The sequence below is a fragment of the Nuphar pumila genome, chromosome 11, assembly GCF_984573655.1.
Source record: "Nuphar pumila chromosome 11, dmNupPumi1.hap1.1, whole genome shotgun sequence".
NCBI lineage: Eukaryota > Viridiplantae > Streptophyta > Magnoliopsida > Nymphaeales > Nymphaeaceae > Nuphar > Nuphar pumila.
This window is the reverse complement of record NC_143259.1, coordinates 99,273,622-99,289,008: the sequence shown is the minus strand read 5'-3', so window position 1 is coordinate 99,289,008 and position 15,387 is coordinate 99,273,622. Positions and strand designations below refer to the sequence as shown.

Here is a 15,387-nt window from a genome sequence, read left to right as displayed (position 1 = left end):
AAGGGTAGCAGCTACGGTGAAAATGAACATGATTACTACGGTGTTATAGAGGAAATAATGGACTTGACTTACTTAGGCATAAATAATAGGGTAACGTTATTCAAGTGTCATTGGTTTGATCCAACTGCAACAAGAGTCGACAAAGCCTTAGGCATTGTGAAAGTGAATCACAAATAAAGGTTTGGAACATATAAACCATTCATATTAGCCTCGCAAGCTCAACAAATTTATTATACTTCATATCCGTGTACAAAAAAGTCAGATAGAAATGAATGGTGGGCAATTTGCAAGGTGAAGTCCAAACTATACCCTGAGTATGATCTGTTACAAGAAAACAAGTTAACTGAAGAGAGTGATTACTATCAATCAGATGATATCTATGACTTCTCTTATGGTCACGATGTTGCGCATGAAATGTATGTCATATCTTCATTGGTCGATGAAACATTCATAGAAGAATGTGATCCAAATGATATACCAAGTGGATGGGTAAACAATGAAGAAGATGAAGAAGAAGATCTTGTGGTGACCGTTCACCCCCAAGTACATAGGAGAAACTTGAACTTTAGCATCAACGCGATGTTCTGCGAGTTTATTATTCTATGTATTTTAGATACTCTAGAGGCTTGATGACCCTGTCCATGGTGGGGTGGTAGAACTCATACCGGGATAACACCATTAGATCATTTTGGATGCATCCTCTACTGCAGTAGTGAAGTTCAATCCCTAGATCTTAAGGATAACCTGACCTCCAAACCTTCTGAGTGGCAGAAGGTCCCTTGAACTTTTTGGTTCATAATAAATTCATGTCACTTATGGTTGTACTATTACTCTTTACCACAGTGAGCATAAGTCCTAAAGGGGTTCGGCGTCATAACCATAATTATAGGATATTCGAATGCCACTTGGGAAAATTAGTGTGTTATGAATTAAAGAACATATGTATCCCAAACCCATTTAGTATTTTTAAGCACAAACCACCCATGTGGTCAAGGGACTATTGCTAAGTTTTATTCATATGCATGCAAGACTCCACTCTCGGCATCTACGGCCTTCACGAGCGTTTCACCTCTTTCAGGTGGACAACCAACTCTGACACATTGGCCCATAGGAGTCTTATTGTATAATAGTGTTTTACATGAGCAGATATATACAACTATCACCTTTGATCGACTGCTCGGCGTATGTAGCCACGCCCATACTTTGTAAGAATTTTCTCAATATAATATGATTGACATAATGTAATGCCATTATTATTTCTCATAATTTTGATTCCTAAAATAACATCTGCAACACCCAAATATTTCATATAAAACATGAAAGATAAAAATCTTTGTTTATTTTACGCATTCACTATTAGAACAAAAAAAAAGCATATCATCAACACATAAATAAATAATAATAATATAATTATAATCTACTTTATTATAGACACACTTATCAACATCATATATTTTGAAACCATTATTTATTAGAGAACTATCAAATTTCTAACTCATTATGTATTTTGGAATATGAGTGTTCAATCCGATTTTTGGTCTAGATCTCATCGTATTACCGTTTCATTGAAAGCTTTAAGAGACACTCTTGGTTGTGATCGTACCGAACATAAAGGACATGCCAACCACGACCTAGGAGTGCCTCAACCACCATGTCGGAGCACTACCACATATCTTGGGTAGGTTTGTGCATCAAACAATACCAAAGTTCTACTCTTCTCGATATATACATATTTGTTTGTGTTTTTAAGATTGTAGTTGAGTCGAACAATTTCAAGACCCCTTTTTATGCAATAAATATGTATTTACTTATGCTTTTGAGATTATTCTCGCATCGAACGATGCCAAGGCTTCTGCTTTTCGCAATGTGTGTATATATATATATATATATATATATATATATTTGCTTATGTATTTAAGATTATCGTCGCCTCGAACGATGTCAAGGCTCCTGCTTTCCGTAATATATATGTATTTTCTTATGCTTTTAAGATTGTCATTGCATCGAATGATGTCATGGATCCTGCTTTTCTCAAATATATACCTATTTGCTTTTTGCAAGTTATTTAGTTCGATTTTACCACCTAAACCTTAAATATACTTTCACTTATGTCATTGCGCTATATCGTGCACATGCTCCTACTTATATTATATATAGTTGTGCATAAGTAAGTATATAAATGAAGGTGAACTCCTATCACCAAATGTGATTCCATATGCCAATCCTTGATCAAGACTTTGATTGACGAAAGAAACCCCTATTGGAAATGTTTCAATGTTTGTGTAAAACCGCTTTTACGTAACCTTCTAAGTCACTTGCGCATGGCCTAACTAAGGGCTAGGTTCCAATGAACCATGATAGACATAAAGTACACACAACAATGCACATCTATCCTCGATTTAAGCATAGTATTTCCTCTATCAAAGAGAGGAAGTGCTGCCGAATTTTTTGAAAAGATGTTCATCAAGCTTAAATGAGCATAACGCTTTCTTCGTCAAAAATAGGAGGTGATGGTAAATTTTTTGAAAGATGCTCACTGAACTTAAAAAGATCATATCACATTCTCCATCAAACAGAGAAGGTGCTGCCAAAATTTTGTTAAGTAACTTTCCATAAAGTAGAAAGGATCATCAAGCTTCCTCTGTCAAACAGAGAAAGTGCTGCCGAAATATTTGGCAAATTACTTTCTTGAGCAAGTTTGAATGACACAATGATGACCCTGTTGTCGGAACTCAGACTGAATGGCTCGTTCTACCTCCGCTTGTAAGGGCACCATACACATAAGTGTCGATGCACTAGAGTAGTTGTTGTGCCTTGACTAGGTCAGTACTTGTTGCATCTACATATGCCAAGCAGTCAATCAATGGTGATCGTTGTATATACATGCTCATGTGAAATACTATTATACAACAAGACTCGTAAGGGTGATGTGTCAGAGTTGGTTGTCCACCCGAAAGGAGTGAAACGCTCATGAAGGTCGTTGATGCCGAGGGCGGAGTCTTGCATGCATATGAATAAAACTTAACGATAGTCCCTTGACCACATGGGTGGCTCGTGTTTCCAAATACTGAATGGGGTTGGGGTACATATGTCCTTTAGTGCATAACACATTGATTTTCCTAAGTGGCATGCAAATGTCTTATAATTATGGTTATGTTGCCGAACCCCTTTAAGACTTATGCTCACCGTGGTAGACAGTGATGGTATAACCACGAGTGACATGGATTTATTATCAACCAAAGAGTTCAAGGGACCTCTCGCCATTCAGAAGGTTTGGAGGTCGGCTTATCCTTAAGATCTAAGGATTGAACCCCACTAGTGCAGTAGAGGATGCATCCAAAATTACCTGGTGGGATTATCTCGGTATGATTTCTACCGCCCCACCATGGACAGGGTCATCAGGCCTCTGGGGTATCTAAAATACATAGAATAATGAACCTCTAGAACATCACGTTGATGTCGAAGTTCAAGCTTCTCCCCTGTACTAGGGGGTGAATGATTAATATCGAAACAATGCAATAGTTCTAGGTTCAACAATGAATAAATGAATGAATGAATGTGCATTGTTCTGATGACTCACGTATAACCATGTGAAAGGTATTGAGATCAATATAATACTGGACTGATAGGTCAAAGACCTGTTTTGTATCTGCATGACTAAGCTAAGATCGATGAGCTCTCATTGGGATTCGTGGGATACAGATATACCAAGTCTTGGAGACTTGAGTTTTGATGTTTCAATTGTGGCACTAAGGAGGCTTTTGTGATATACACTAAGTCTTGGAGAATTAAGCATCGTTTCGAACTGTGGCCCTAAGTGGCTCCTTGTATTTTTATAATTTATACTTGCTTTGAGTTGAATGTTGTCCTACCATACCAACAATGGTTCTGACACTGTTTTATGGAGGATATATGTACTGAACCTCTGATGCAATATGCGGAGCAAGGCGGCATCGAGTTCCAAGGTTTCTTCAGATAATGTTGAACCCTTTCCTTTTCAAACCCAGTTTTAAAGAATAATGTTTTTTCAAGCAGTAATATTTGTAATAAATAACTCATTTTCATAAATAGAATACTTTAATGGTCAATGAGTGTTTTGCCAGATACCTGTAACTTGCCGAGCATTTTCTAAAATTGACAACTCATTATCGTCTATTGTTGCTGCTAAAAACCTTTTCTAAATTCTGCTGTAAAGAAAAAAAAATCCATGAAGTTTTGACCATGTGTTGTTTTGAAAATCCAGAGCATACAGATACTTTGCAGGCAACACAAGATGTATCTAACAAAAAAAATTCATATGCAACAATTTCATAGTCGATATTCTTTTCGAAGTAGATCAACAATGAGTGTAACTTCTTCATTTTCATTAAAATTATTAAGCAAATTTTTGCCTTTTGAATATGTCTCTCTTCCTTTCTCTCCAAGCCCCATCCGTAAAGATGTGGTTTTCTAGTTGTCTTGTAAAAATGGCCAATGCACACCTTGGGTATCAAACCTGCAATATATATATATATATATATATATATATATATATATATATATATATATATATATATATATATATATATATATATATATATATATATATATATATATATATATATATATATATATAAGTGTGTGTGTGTGTGTTTCATAAAAATCAAAACGACTATTTATTAAATATAAGGCATTCTGTGATTTCATATATATATATATATATGTAACCAATATGTTGTTTTTCTAATACATGAAATAGACAAACACATTCAATAAGAGCTCTCCTTGTTCCTTATTGGTCCCAGTATGCATACACATATATTCAGAAGGTTGTATGTCCTCAATCAAGGGGAGGCCTTCTTCATTTTCCATGTCCTTGCTTGCATATTCTTTGCACACCCACTTAATTATTTTCCAATCAAGCAACGGTTTGACCCAAAATCTGCAATAAAATGAAATCCACCAACTTTTCCCAAGCTGCAATATGAATCCATAAATTTGATATCTGATTCATCTTGAGTATTAAAGTAATATCAGGAGAAGAACAATATATCACTATCTATTCCATATGAAGTGTTGTATACTTGGCTTTATCTTACTGTTGCTTATCCCTGGCATATTAATTATGAGAATACACTTGAGCTAACATTGTACTATATAGTAGTCTCACGACCAATATGGTTTTTCAAGGTAGGTCAAGCGACACTTATGGCAGCTAAAGTTAGTCTGTTGGTCAGGCTGGACTACACCTTGTCTCTGTAGTAGTTTCACAACCGATGAATCATAGTTCTTTTTTTGAAACTCTCTCTTGCAGAAAGGTAGTCATGATTCCTGCCCACTTGGGAATTTTCTCTTGTTCCCATCGCTTGCTGCTAGCCTCTTTCCTGCGATACCCTTGGATCACTCCCAGTCTGTATTAATCCTTGAAGCTACTATCACGACAACTTGAAACTTATGGGGCATGCTTGTTATCATGCGAGACCGCAAACCTTCCTGTAATTTATTGATGTATTTGTCTGTCCTCTCCTGATCAGTCTCAATTAACTTGGAGTGGTGTCGCTCTGTGTTCTGAAACTTGGTAGTTTAGTAAATAAGACTCATATCATATTGTTCTAGTATCAAAGAATTGAAAAAATAGAAAGAGAGGGGTTCAACCAAGAACCCTACAACATGCAGAGTGGACAACATCAAACACCCTGCTTGGAAAAGGTAGCCTCTGGGGTGTCCATAACAACTAATAATGTTGGGATTCCCCTCCCATGATTAAACTGCACTTGAGCTTCGTGTTCATTGATCCTTGGAACCAATAACGGCTAGATCCAAGTTCAGGCGACTAAGATAGGTAGGTTATGTGAGTAAAACAAGTACAATTTTAGCTATATAAGTAGGCAATCAATATTGATAACCAAATAAATCCAAATTGAATGGGCACTAGCTGTATGATGAAGAAGACTAAGTTGTAACCTGCTTGAGGCCTATCCAGTTGAAGTGTCAGATCACATTTTTTTTAGGTCAGACAAAGCACATATATTTGAAAGATAAATAACCTCAGCAACACTTCTACATAATCATAACAAGAAACTAAAAATTTGCACAATTACAATATATATAGTAACCCAGATCCTCAAAACACATAAATTGCCTGACATAATCGGATGATTATCTACAACTGATCACGCATTGATCAACAACTATGCTTCTATTTTAACGTAAAAAGGACTTTTAGCAGTGGTCATGACTGCCGCTAAAAGTCAATTTTCCTCCAAGAGCATTAGCGGTGGCCGTGACCACTGCTAATGCTCATTTTTTGCACAAAATCGATGCGCAAGGCGCATCCAATCATCGTTCGATGATCTACCCAGTTGACATTACGGGTTTTTCATATATATATATATATATATATATATGTTGGGAGTGACAACTCGAATGTTGTTTTGGTAATCTCGAGAATAGGTTGGCATCACTTTGGCACATGTAATTCATCAATGGTAAGGCACAACAAATGCACTCGGTTATTATATAACCATTACATGTAAATGTCTTATTAATAGAGATGAATCCTTTTTGGTGACATATGGTCCTTGTAGTTAAGTCAGTCATGTTTGTGCTTTTCTTTCTTCATCAAATCTTTGGACCCAACATATGACATGTATTAAGATGTCTTAATAAAGAATTATCTTGGATTTAGATCTTGTATGAATCATCAGTGAGAACTCTGTAGTTCTTTTGTGCACGATTTTGAACATAAATTTGGCATTCATAGAGACTCAAACTATATGCTTCCTTCAAATGCACCTCATTTAGTCTTGCTCGGATGCAAATCATAAGTGTGTTCAACTGTTGAGAGAGAGAGAGAGAGAGAGAGAAAGAGAGAGAGAGAGAGAGATGTTATTAAATGCCAAAAGGAAAATACTGGGATTAGTACAAATACATGTGCTTGCTTGCTGAAACTCTAATTGAATGAACAACTTCCACTCTTTATTTTTGTTTTTTAAAGAATGATAAAATTTACTTGATCTGTAAAATCAGTACAAGAGGTCTGCAGGAATGATGATGAGGTATCGCCCTGCTACAAAACTAGCGAATAAAAATACTTCCACTCTTTCAAAAAAATAAAAGTCCCATTCATGGAGCTTCCAAGGAAACATAAGAGGGTTATAGAAAGCGCGATTCACAGTTTACCACATTCTGCAGGCGTGAAAGTGATGAGGTTGTTGCCAAGGTCATAAAGGACGTGGAAGTTGGCCAGCATGACGCCTCCAATTATTGAAACTAGGGGCACTGTTGATGGCATCAACACTGAGCAAGTCAAGCCTGTATCTGGATCGCGAACGAAATATTGGCTTCTGGAAACATCGAGATCACCACCCTCAAAATGAAAGGTAACATTAGGGATGGACGCTGATTCTGGCAATGATTGGTAGCAGAGATCAAGCTCCGCCTTTGAGGAATCAACAACCAGTAAACCGATAGCCTTCACGAGTGCATCCCTCACTCGCCTATCACAAGTGAAACACCATATTAAGTACGCATCAGTTGCAAGTTTTGTTCAATGAACATGGGTTTAGGTACCCCATTACCCCAAATTAGAGCAAGAAATTAAAGTGAGACAGTTTCTTACATGTAAGCGGGTGGTACTATATTGGTAAGCGCTGAGCCTGAGTCGATGATGGTACCACCTACTGCTACTCCATAAGACTCGCCCCGGAAATAACCACTGGGTATTAGAAGACGCTTCCCTCCGACACTGATATCCTCCAAGTTCACTAAATAAGAATCCTTGAAGAGCGGGTTAACTACCAGCGGCGTCGTTGTCGATGCGTCTGAGCTGATCAAGGTAGCACTATGGCCCAACACGAGTCGACTCGATTTGTAAACAGAGTCATTAAACAAAGTGAAGCAATAGGAGAATCGGTTATCGATTAACGACCCTAGTTGAAAGACGAGTGACATCGGGCTCCGATCTAGCCCAACTATGCCAGCACCCTCATCGAAACCTTGGTTGTGATTGCCGCAGCCGAACCCAATATTCTTAAACGATACGGTTCGATTCCCCGAGCCCAAGGTGAACGTCTCTAAGGCAAGGTATCCTTGGGAAGTAGCTGGAGTCTCATAATCAAGCCTGTAGTTGCATCCACCAGTAGAATTATCCAATGTAGTTACACGCGAAGTTAGGGAGGCACAGAGAGGATTGGAGTGTAGCATCCTTGAAAAGGAGGAGGAATTTGATGGGCTAAATATTGGTTCTCTGTTGGAGCAATTGATGCATGGATCACATTGTGTCCATACAAGAGGACTACCAGTATCAACCATGGCGGAGAAGGAGCGTGGGGGTGTTCCAATCGCAAGATTCATTAAGTACTCACCGACTCCTGCCTCAACCGAAACTTCGACATCATCATCACCTTGTCCCTGATGTTTACCATGCCGGATTTTCTGATGCAGCTTCTGAAGCCGATGTTTCTCTCGGCTAGCTGCTCTGTGTAATCGCTCCAAGTGGGTAAAACTGCGGTGTGCATCGACATGAATCAACTCTACATGAATGTCCAGGGCGGCCGTCGACGTCGTCATGTCAGCGGCGGCAAAGGTGGTGGTTGAGTATGATAGGAGAAGATGAGCAGTAAGCACAATGAGGAGGAAGAAGGACGATAGGTGGTGAGATGGTGGTGCAATTGCCATGTTGGTAGTATTGAGTGTATGAACCAGGTTAGTGATGCTAAATTGTGGAATATTTATAAGCCGAGAAGGTTGTTAATTAAGAGGGAAATTGTAACTGAACATCCATTAATGTTGGGCTGGCACACCAGCTATCCATCTATTCACGTAATCTAAGATGGGGTTTTCATGGTTGGAAGTAACAGTTGTTTCTTCAGTCTATTAGTAGCATTGGAGCGCATGTCTTGTTAAGGGTTACATGCGGTTGGAAGTAACAGCTGTTCGGCAAATGAGCAAGACTAAGGCAAGGGTTACCATGTGGTTCAGTTCGGACCGACCCGAAAGACCCATTTTTGCATGGGTTCGCCCTGTTTTTGTGTACGTCTACAACCAGTTAATTTGGGCCAAATATATGTGAGGGCCTTTTTCTTCTTTACGTGAAAATTTTGTCGACTATTTAAATGAATTGGGTTTGGGCAATCACCATATAATCAAGCATGTATCCATTATAATTTCTTTTATTGACAGTTATTTGTATCTAAAATATCAAGACCCGAGCTGAAACCTGAACTTTTTAATACCCAAACCGATCATACCTGATCCTGTGAAGACACAAACCGATGATACCCGAAGCCGTTAACACATATGGGTCTATTTTTTTTTTCAGCCATACCAAGACCTGAACCTGACCCAAATCAAAATGGGTGAATTAAAGAGCCGACCAAATTATAACGGACCCACTAGATACCTGAGCTCATTTAACCCATACTTGTCCACAATTTTTTAGTCATACCCAAACCCGAATTAGATTTGGGTCCTACTTTTAGACCCGATTCAGAATTGAGTCCGATAAGACCTTAATCTAAACTATCCAGTTACCCCCCTAGTCAGCTTAGCGTATTTACACATATTTTCTAATTTAAAGAAATGATTACTAAGAGTGGTTGTTGAACAAAGTAATAACGGAAGTTCAATGTTAATGGAGACAGAATCTAGAAATAACAAGCTTAATATATATATATATCAACAAGCATGTTATGATTCAAAACAGTGTAATTGAGATCGTGTCCATGTGATTAATTTGGGCCGTTTAGCTAGCAATGCAAATGCATAACATCTCCATTTCTAATTGTCACACCAATGCCATATCCATACTTGTATACCCAAATAAGCGACGACTTTTTTTTTACCCAAATAAGATTGCGATTTCTCACCATTCAATGAAAATATGTTTATGTTTTCCCAGAAAATGTAAGAAAATCATGAAAGAATTGACTGAAATTGCTTCTCAAGGTTTTCTTCATAAACCACTGATTGAGCATGAAATCAATCATTATTTCCTAAATAATTCGATTTTGGTTTGTGTTCTTTGAAAAAAAATCTTCCCTACGAATCAGCATTCAGATTCTTTTAATTTCTCTATATGGTTTAATTCGTTTCTTTGTTTATCTTGTTGTGTTCTTTTGGCAAGTGATTAGTGGGCTGAAAGGGGTGAGCTCTCTCCTTCACTCGATTTCTCAAAGAGGGTTTTAAGATTTCAAAAAACCACTCCCTATGTTTTTGGGCGGGTTTTGGATTTCGAATCCAGCAGGGTGGATCCACAATAGCCAAACTGACAAAAATAAATAAAAAGGTACTACCCTAATCCCGCATACACCCTTCGATGGCCCAAATGGATCCTAACGGGCCATCGAAACCTAAACAGGAAAAAATACAAGGATTTAAAAAATCTCACTATGCTAAAAATTCCATCTCAAGCAAAATGTGTTTGAAGACACGTTTAAAATAAAACTCCGGACTTCTCAATCTTGGTGGGAGCTTGGCCTTAGCATTCGGGTTCGATGGTTCATGTTTTTTTATTCAAGCTCACTCAGACGCGCTGCATCAGGGATCAAAAGGCTTCACCCTCATAGCCTGCACCCTACCAAGTGGATTACTATAGTGCCGACAAAAACATTCATCAATAAATATTTAGGCAGTCGTGAAATCCGTCGCTAAGAACCGTAATATTTTCAAAAATATCAACGAAATAGCTTTCGTTGCTCAATCTGTCACAAATTAGCTTTCGTCGCTCAAAAATATCAACGGGAGCAACCCCCCTGCCGCATTTTTTTGTTTTTTGGCAGGGGGGTTGCTCCCTTGCCGCATTTTTTGTTTTCCGACAGGGGGCGACCCCCTGCCAAAAAAAATAACCAAGGCAGGGGGGCGACCCCGTGCCGCGTTTTCTGTTTTCTGGCAGGGGGTGACCCCCATGCCTCGTTGTTTTATTCTGGCTAGGGGTCGCTCCCCTTCCCCTTTTTTTTGACGTTTATTTTTTTTCGGCAGGGGGTCGACCCCTGCCCCCTTTTTTTCTGGCATGTGGGGCGACCCCCTACCTGTTTTTTTTTTTTTTTCGGCAGAGGGTCACCCACTGCCCATTTTTTTTTCGGCTGGGGGGCGACCCCCTGCCTTTTTTTTTTTGGGCATGGGGTCGCCCCCTGCCTCATTTTTTTATTCGGGCAAGGGGTCTCCCCCGTGCCTCTTTATTTTTCGGCAGTGGGGCAACCCCTGTCTCGTTTGTTTTCTCCGCCAGGAGGTCGCCCCCTGCTTCATTTTTTATTCGGGCAGAGGGTCGCCCCCGTGATTCTCTAGTAGGGGGGAGGGGTGCGACCCTGCCTGTTTTTTTTTTGCAGCAGGTGGTCGCCGCTCCGACCTCTGTTTTTTTTTTTCAGCAGGGGGCGACGGGTCGTGGTTCAGGAACCCGGCGCTTGTCGGATTCCTAAACCACGTCATCACCCTGTGCCTGCCGCTTCGGGAGACGATCACTGCATTTGTAGTGTCTTCATTTTAACACAGCATCTCTTGCAAATTTCTCAACGTATGCAGCTTGTGCTCCGCCACCCGTGGTAAGTAATTGACAAAAACAATGCAAATCGGGTAAATACCCATGGTAAGTAAGTGATGCAAGCGCTTCACATGTTATTTAATTTATTGGATGCAACACTTTACTGTTCACACACTCACTTAGTTATTGATATCTAGGACTACTTTGTTGGAGTTTGGAGATCATGCTGAGCATGATTTTAATGTACGAGAATATAAGTGTTCTTAGTTTTGGAGTACGGATTCCATGCTAGACATGGTAGTAGTTAGCGAGATATTGAAGTGTATTTGTTGCAGGTACATGTTAGACATTTTTTTTATATGAATGATTTTCATGTATTGCAATATTTGATGTGATTATATCCATGCTTGCATGTAGTTAATTTCAATTTAATTATGTCTTCCATGTGAAATTATATAATGATAGTATGCTTCAAATTAATGCATCGTGTTATGGATAGTTTTGCACATGAAAATATTAAGTTATCAATGCATGCTTCATAATTATTGTGATTGTATGACATCATATATTGCATGATAAATTTGATATTTTCTTCGTCATAGCATTTTGATGGTTCTCTTTTAACTGGTTAGGATACTTTTTGTAACATCATACGATAAAATGACTACAAACCGTGAATGGATGTACCGTAGGGTAGTTGACAATGAGTTATCGCATGAATATATGGATGGTGTTGAAAGTTTTATAGAATTTGCAACTACAAGTGTTAGTACAGTGGATCCAACAAGCCGGATTAGGTGTCCCTACAAGATTTGTAAGAATAATCGATTTGTAGAACCCCATGGCGTTAGACGTCACCTATACAGGAAGGGTTTTGTGAGTGATTATCATAATTGGGCGTTTCATGGAGAAGAATTTAGAAACAATTTTGATGCACGGGTGAATGTGGTGCATGATAATCCATATATGAATTTCATATTTGATGCCACAGGAACAGAACTCAAATCTGCTATGGGTCCTAGTGATGTAAGAAGTGCAATAGATAAAGAATCACCAAACGATGCACCTTGTAGATTTTATGATTTACTTAGAGATGCTGATGAACCACTTTGGAACGGTTGCAAGAGTCACACTATCTTGTCTACAGTTCTTCAACTAATGAATTTGAAGTCCGAGTATAATTTGAGTCAATCCTGTTTTGATCGTTTGTGCATGATTGTGAAGAGTATGTTGCCTAAAGATGAAAAATTGTCACAAAATTTTTATCCTGCGAAAGTTATGGTCAACGCTCTAGGTATGATGTATAAAAAGATAGATGCTTGTCCAAATCACTATATGTTGTATTTCAAGGATCAGGAAAACAACATATCATGCCCGTCATGTGGGCATCCTCGGTTCAAACCAATGACAAGAGGCAATGGTAGCACGAGATCAAAAGAAGTTGCATACAAGTCGCTCCGCTACTTTCCTATCATTCTTAGATTGCAACGATTGTATATGTCTTTAAGGACAGCTAAACATATGATATGGCATGCAAATAAAGTTCGACATGATGAAGACAAGATCACACATCCTGTTGACGCCGAAGCTTGGAAGCACTTTGATCGTACTCATCAGAACTTCATAATGGAGGTGAGAAATGTTAGACTCGGTCTATGTACAGATGGATTTAATCCATTTGGGGGTAGATCAACTTCATACTCATGTTGGCCAATATTTGTAACTCCATACAACCTTCCACCAAGCTTGTGTATGAAGCGTCCAAATCTTTTCTTGTCTCTATTGATCCCTGGTCCGACCTCATCTGGCCAAAATCTTGATGTATATTTAAGGTCATTGATGGATGACCTAAAAGTACTGTGGGATGACGATGTTACCACGTATGATGCTAAAAAAAACAAAATTTCAATATGAAGACCGTTATTCTATGGACAATCAGTGACTTCCCTGCATATGGTATGTTATCTGGTTGGAGCACACATGAGAAGTTGGCATGTCCATACTGCATGGAGGATACACAATCTTTTACATTGACACATGGAAGGAAGCCTTGTTGGTTTGAGTGTCATTGTCGATTTCTACCCAGCGACCATCAGTTACGACGACAAAGGAATGTGTTTCGAGCAGACACAACTTAAATGGAAGGTCCAACCACAAGATTGTCTGGCATAGAGATTTTAAGAAGATTGCGATACTTTCTAGATGTATTAACAGATGCCCGTAGTCCGATGCCCTTCCTTGGATTTGGGAAGGATTACAATTGGACAAAGAAATCTATTTTCTTGGAACTACTATATTGGTTGACCCTATTGATACATCATAATTTGAATGTGATGCATGTGGAGAAAAATGTGTTTGATAATATATTCAATATTGTAATGAATGTTAAAGGAAAAACAAAGGATAATTCGAAGGCCCGTATGAATTTAAAAGTAATATGTAAAAGATCAGAATTGGAACTCAAAGAGTATAATGACAAAGTACTGAAACCAAAGGCAAGGTACGTGCTTGGACCTGATCAAATAAAGCAGATATGTCAATGGTTGAGGCAGTTGAGATTTTCAGATGGATATATCTCTAACATTGCTCATGCTGTCAAGATTGACGATGAACAATTATGTGGGTTGAAGAGCCATGATTGTCATATCTTTATGCAATGATTGATACCCCTAGCATTCCAGGATATGTTAGACAAACCTATGGGGGGTATTGTCTGAGTTGAGCGGATTTTTTAGAACATTGTGCGTATCGGAAGTTGTAGTATTTGATGTAAAGAATCTCGAGTACTCTATCATCACTATTGTTTGTCTGCTAGAAAAGATTTTTTCGCCAACATTTTTCGATGTTATGGAACATTTGATCATACATTTGCCATATGAACTAAGGGTTGGTGGTCCTGTGCAATATCGGTGGATGTACTCAATTGAAAGGTATATGTTTTTTTATATTTGTGTCTTCAATGATAGATATTTCAAATTTGAAATGTATATTTTTTACAGATGCATGTTTGACCTCAAAAAAAAAAGTTTGTAATAAAGCAAGAGTAGAAGGCTCTATTTGTAAGGCATACACTTTAGAAGAGATTTCAAATTTATCATCTATGTGCTTTGAACATCACATTTTAACACGTTACACATGCCCGCCTTGTAACGATGATGAAGAACAAGTAACTGTAGCTGACAAACTGTCGATATTTCAACCACTTGGGCATGCATTTGGTAGTTGCTGATCAAGACTCTTGACAGATCGAGAGCAATATGCAACACACGTCTATATTCTTTATAATTACTCACCGATCGACCCATACATCGAGTATGTATATGCAGATGCAACACAATTCTAAATCCTTTTATGTGCTATACATGCATACATGATTCGGTAATATAAGTATTTGTGGTTTGCAGACGATTTGATATGGAGTTGCGAAGAGAAGTTTCACATCTCACTAATGCAGAAGTACAAAAAGAATGTGAAACTAAGTTTGTGGAGTGATTGAAAGAGTTGGTAAGGACGCTCACATAAATTGTGTACTTGTAAACAACACTAAGTTACTTAATTGGTCATGATTACAATCATTGTTTATGTTTGTGTGTAGGTCCGCCATGGTGATGTTAAAGATTAAGGAATATGTGATTTACAAAATGGTCCAACCAAAGTTGTGCAATGTTACAACGGGTACATCGTGAATGGTTATCAATTCCATACAAAAGACTATGGTATAAACAAATCAACGATGAATAGTGGAGTGTGTGTCAATGGTAGCAGCTACGATGAAAATGAACATAATTACTATGGTGTTATAGAGGAAATAATGTTGTTGACTTACTTAGGCATAAATAATAGGGTAACTTTTTTCAAGTGTCATTGGTTTGATCCAACTGCAACAAGAGTCGACAAAGCCTTAGGCATTGTGGAAGTGAATCACAAAT

The 15,387-nt window shown here is 38.3% G+C and overlaps 1 protein-coding gene across 1 annotated transcript; it reads right to left on the bottom strand.

The window, feature by feature from the left end:
• Positions 1-7,150: 7,150 nt before the first annotated feature.
• LOC149822587 (aspartic proteinase nepenthesin-1-like) lies at positions 7,151-8,658 on the bottom strand. Its single transcript, XM_089980313.1, has 2 exons — positions 7,601-8,658; positions 7,151-7,478 (listed from the first exon to the last, which is right to left on the bottom strand). The coding sequence occupies exons 1-2, from the start codon at positions 8,656-8,658 to the stop codon at positions 7,151-7,153; spliced, it is 1,386 nt and encodes a 461-aa protein (XP_089836439.1).
• Positions 8,659-15,387: the final 6,729 nt, after the last annotated feature.

Bases quoted from the DNA above. Each gene is read 5' to 3' on its own strand.
- LOC149822587 (XM_089980313.1), bottom strand. From the start codon at position 8,658: ATGGCAATTGCACCACCATCTCACCACCTATCGTCCTTCTTCCTCCTC. The intron at 7,479-7,600 runs GTAAGAAACTGT...CACTTGTGATAG, and splicing joins ATAGTACCACCCGCTTACAT to GCGAGTGAGGGATGCACTCG.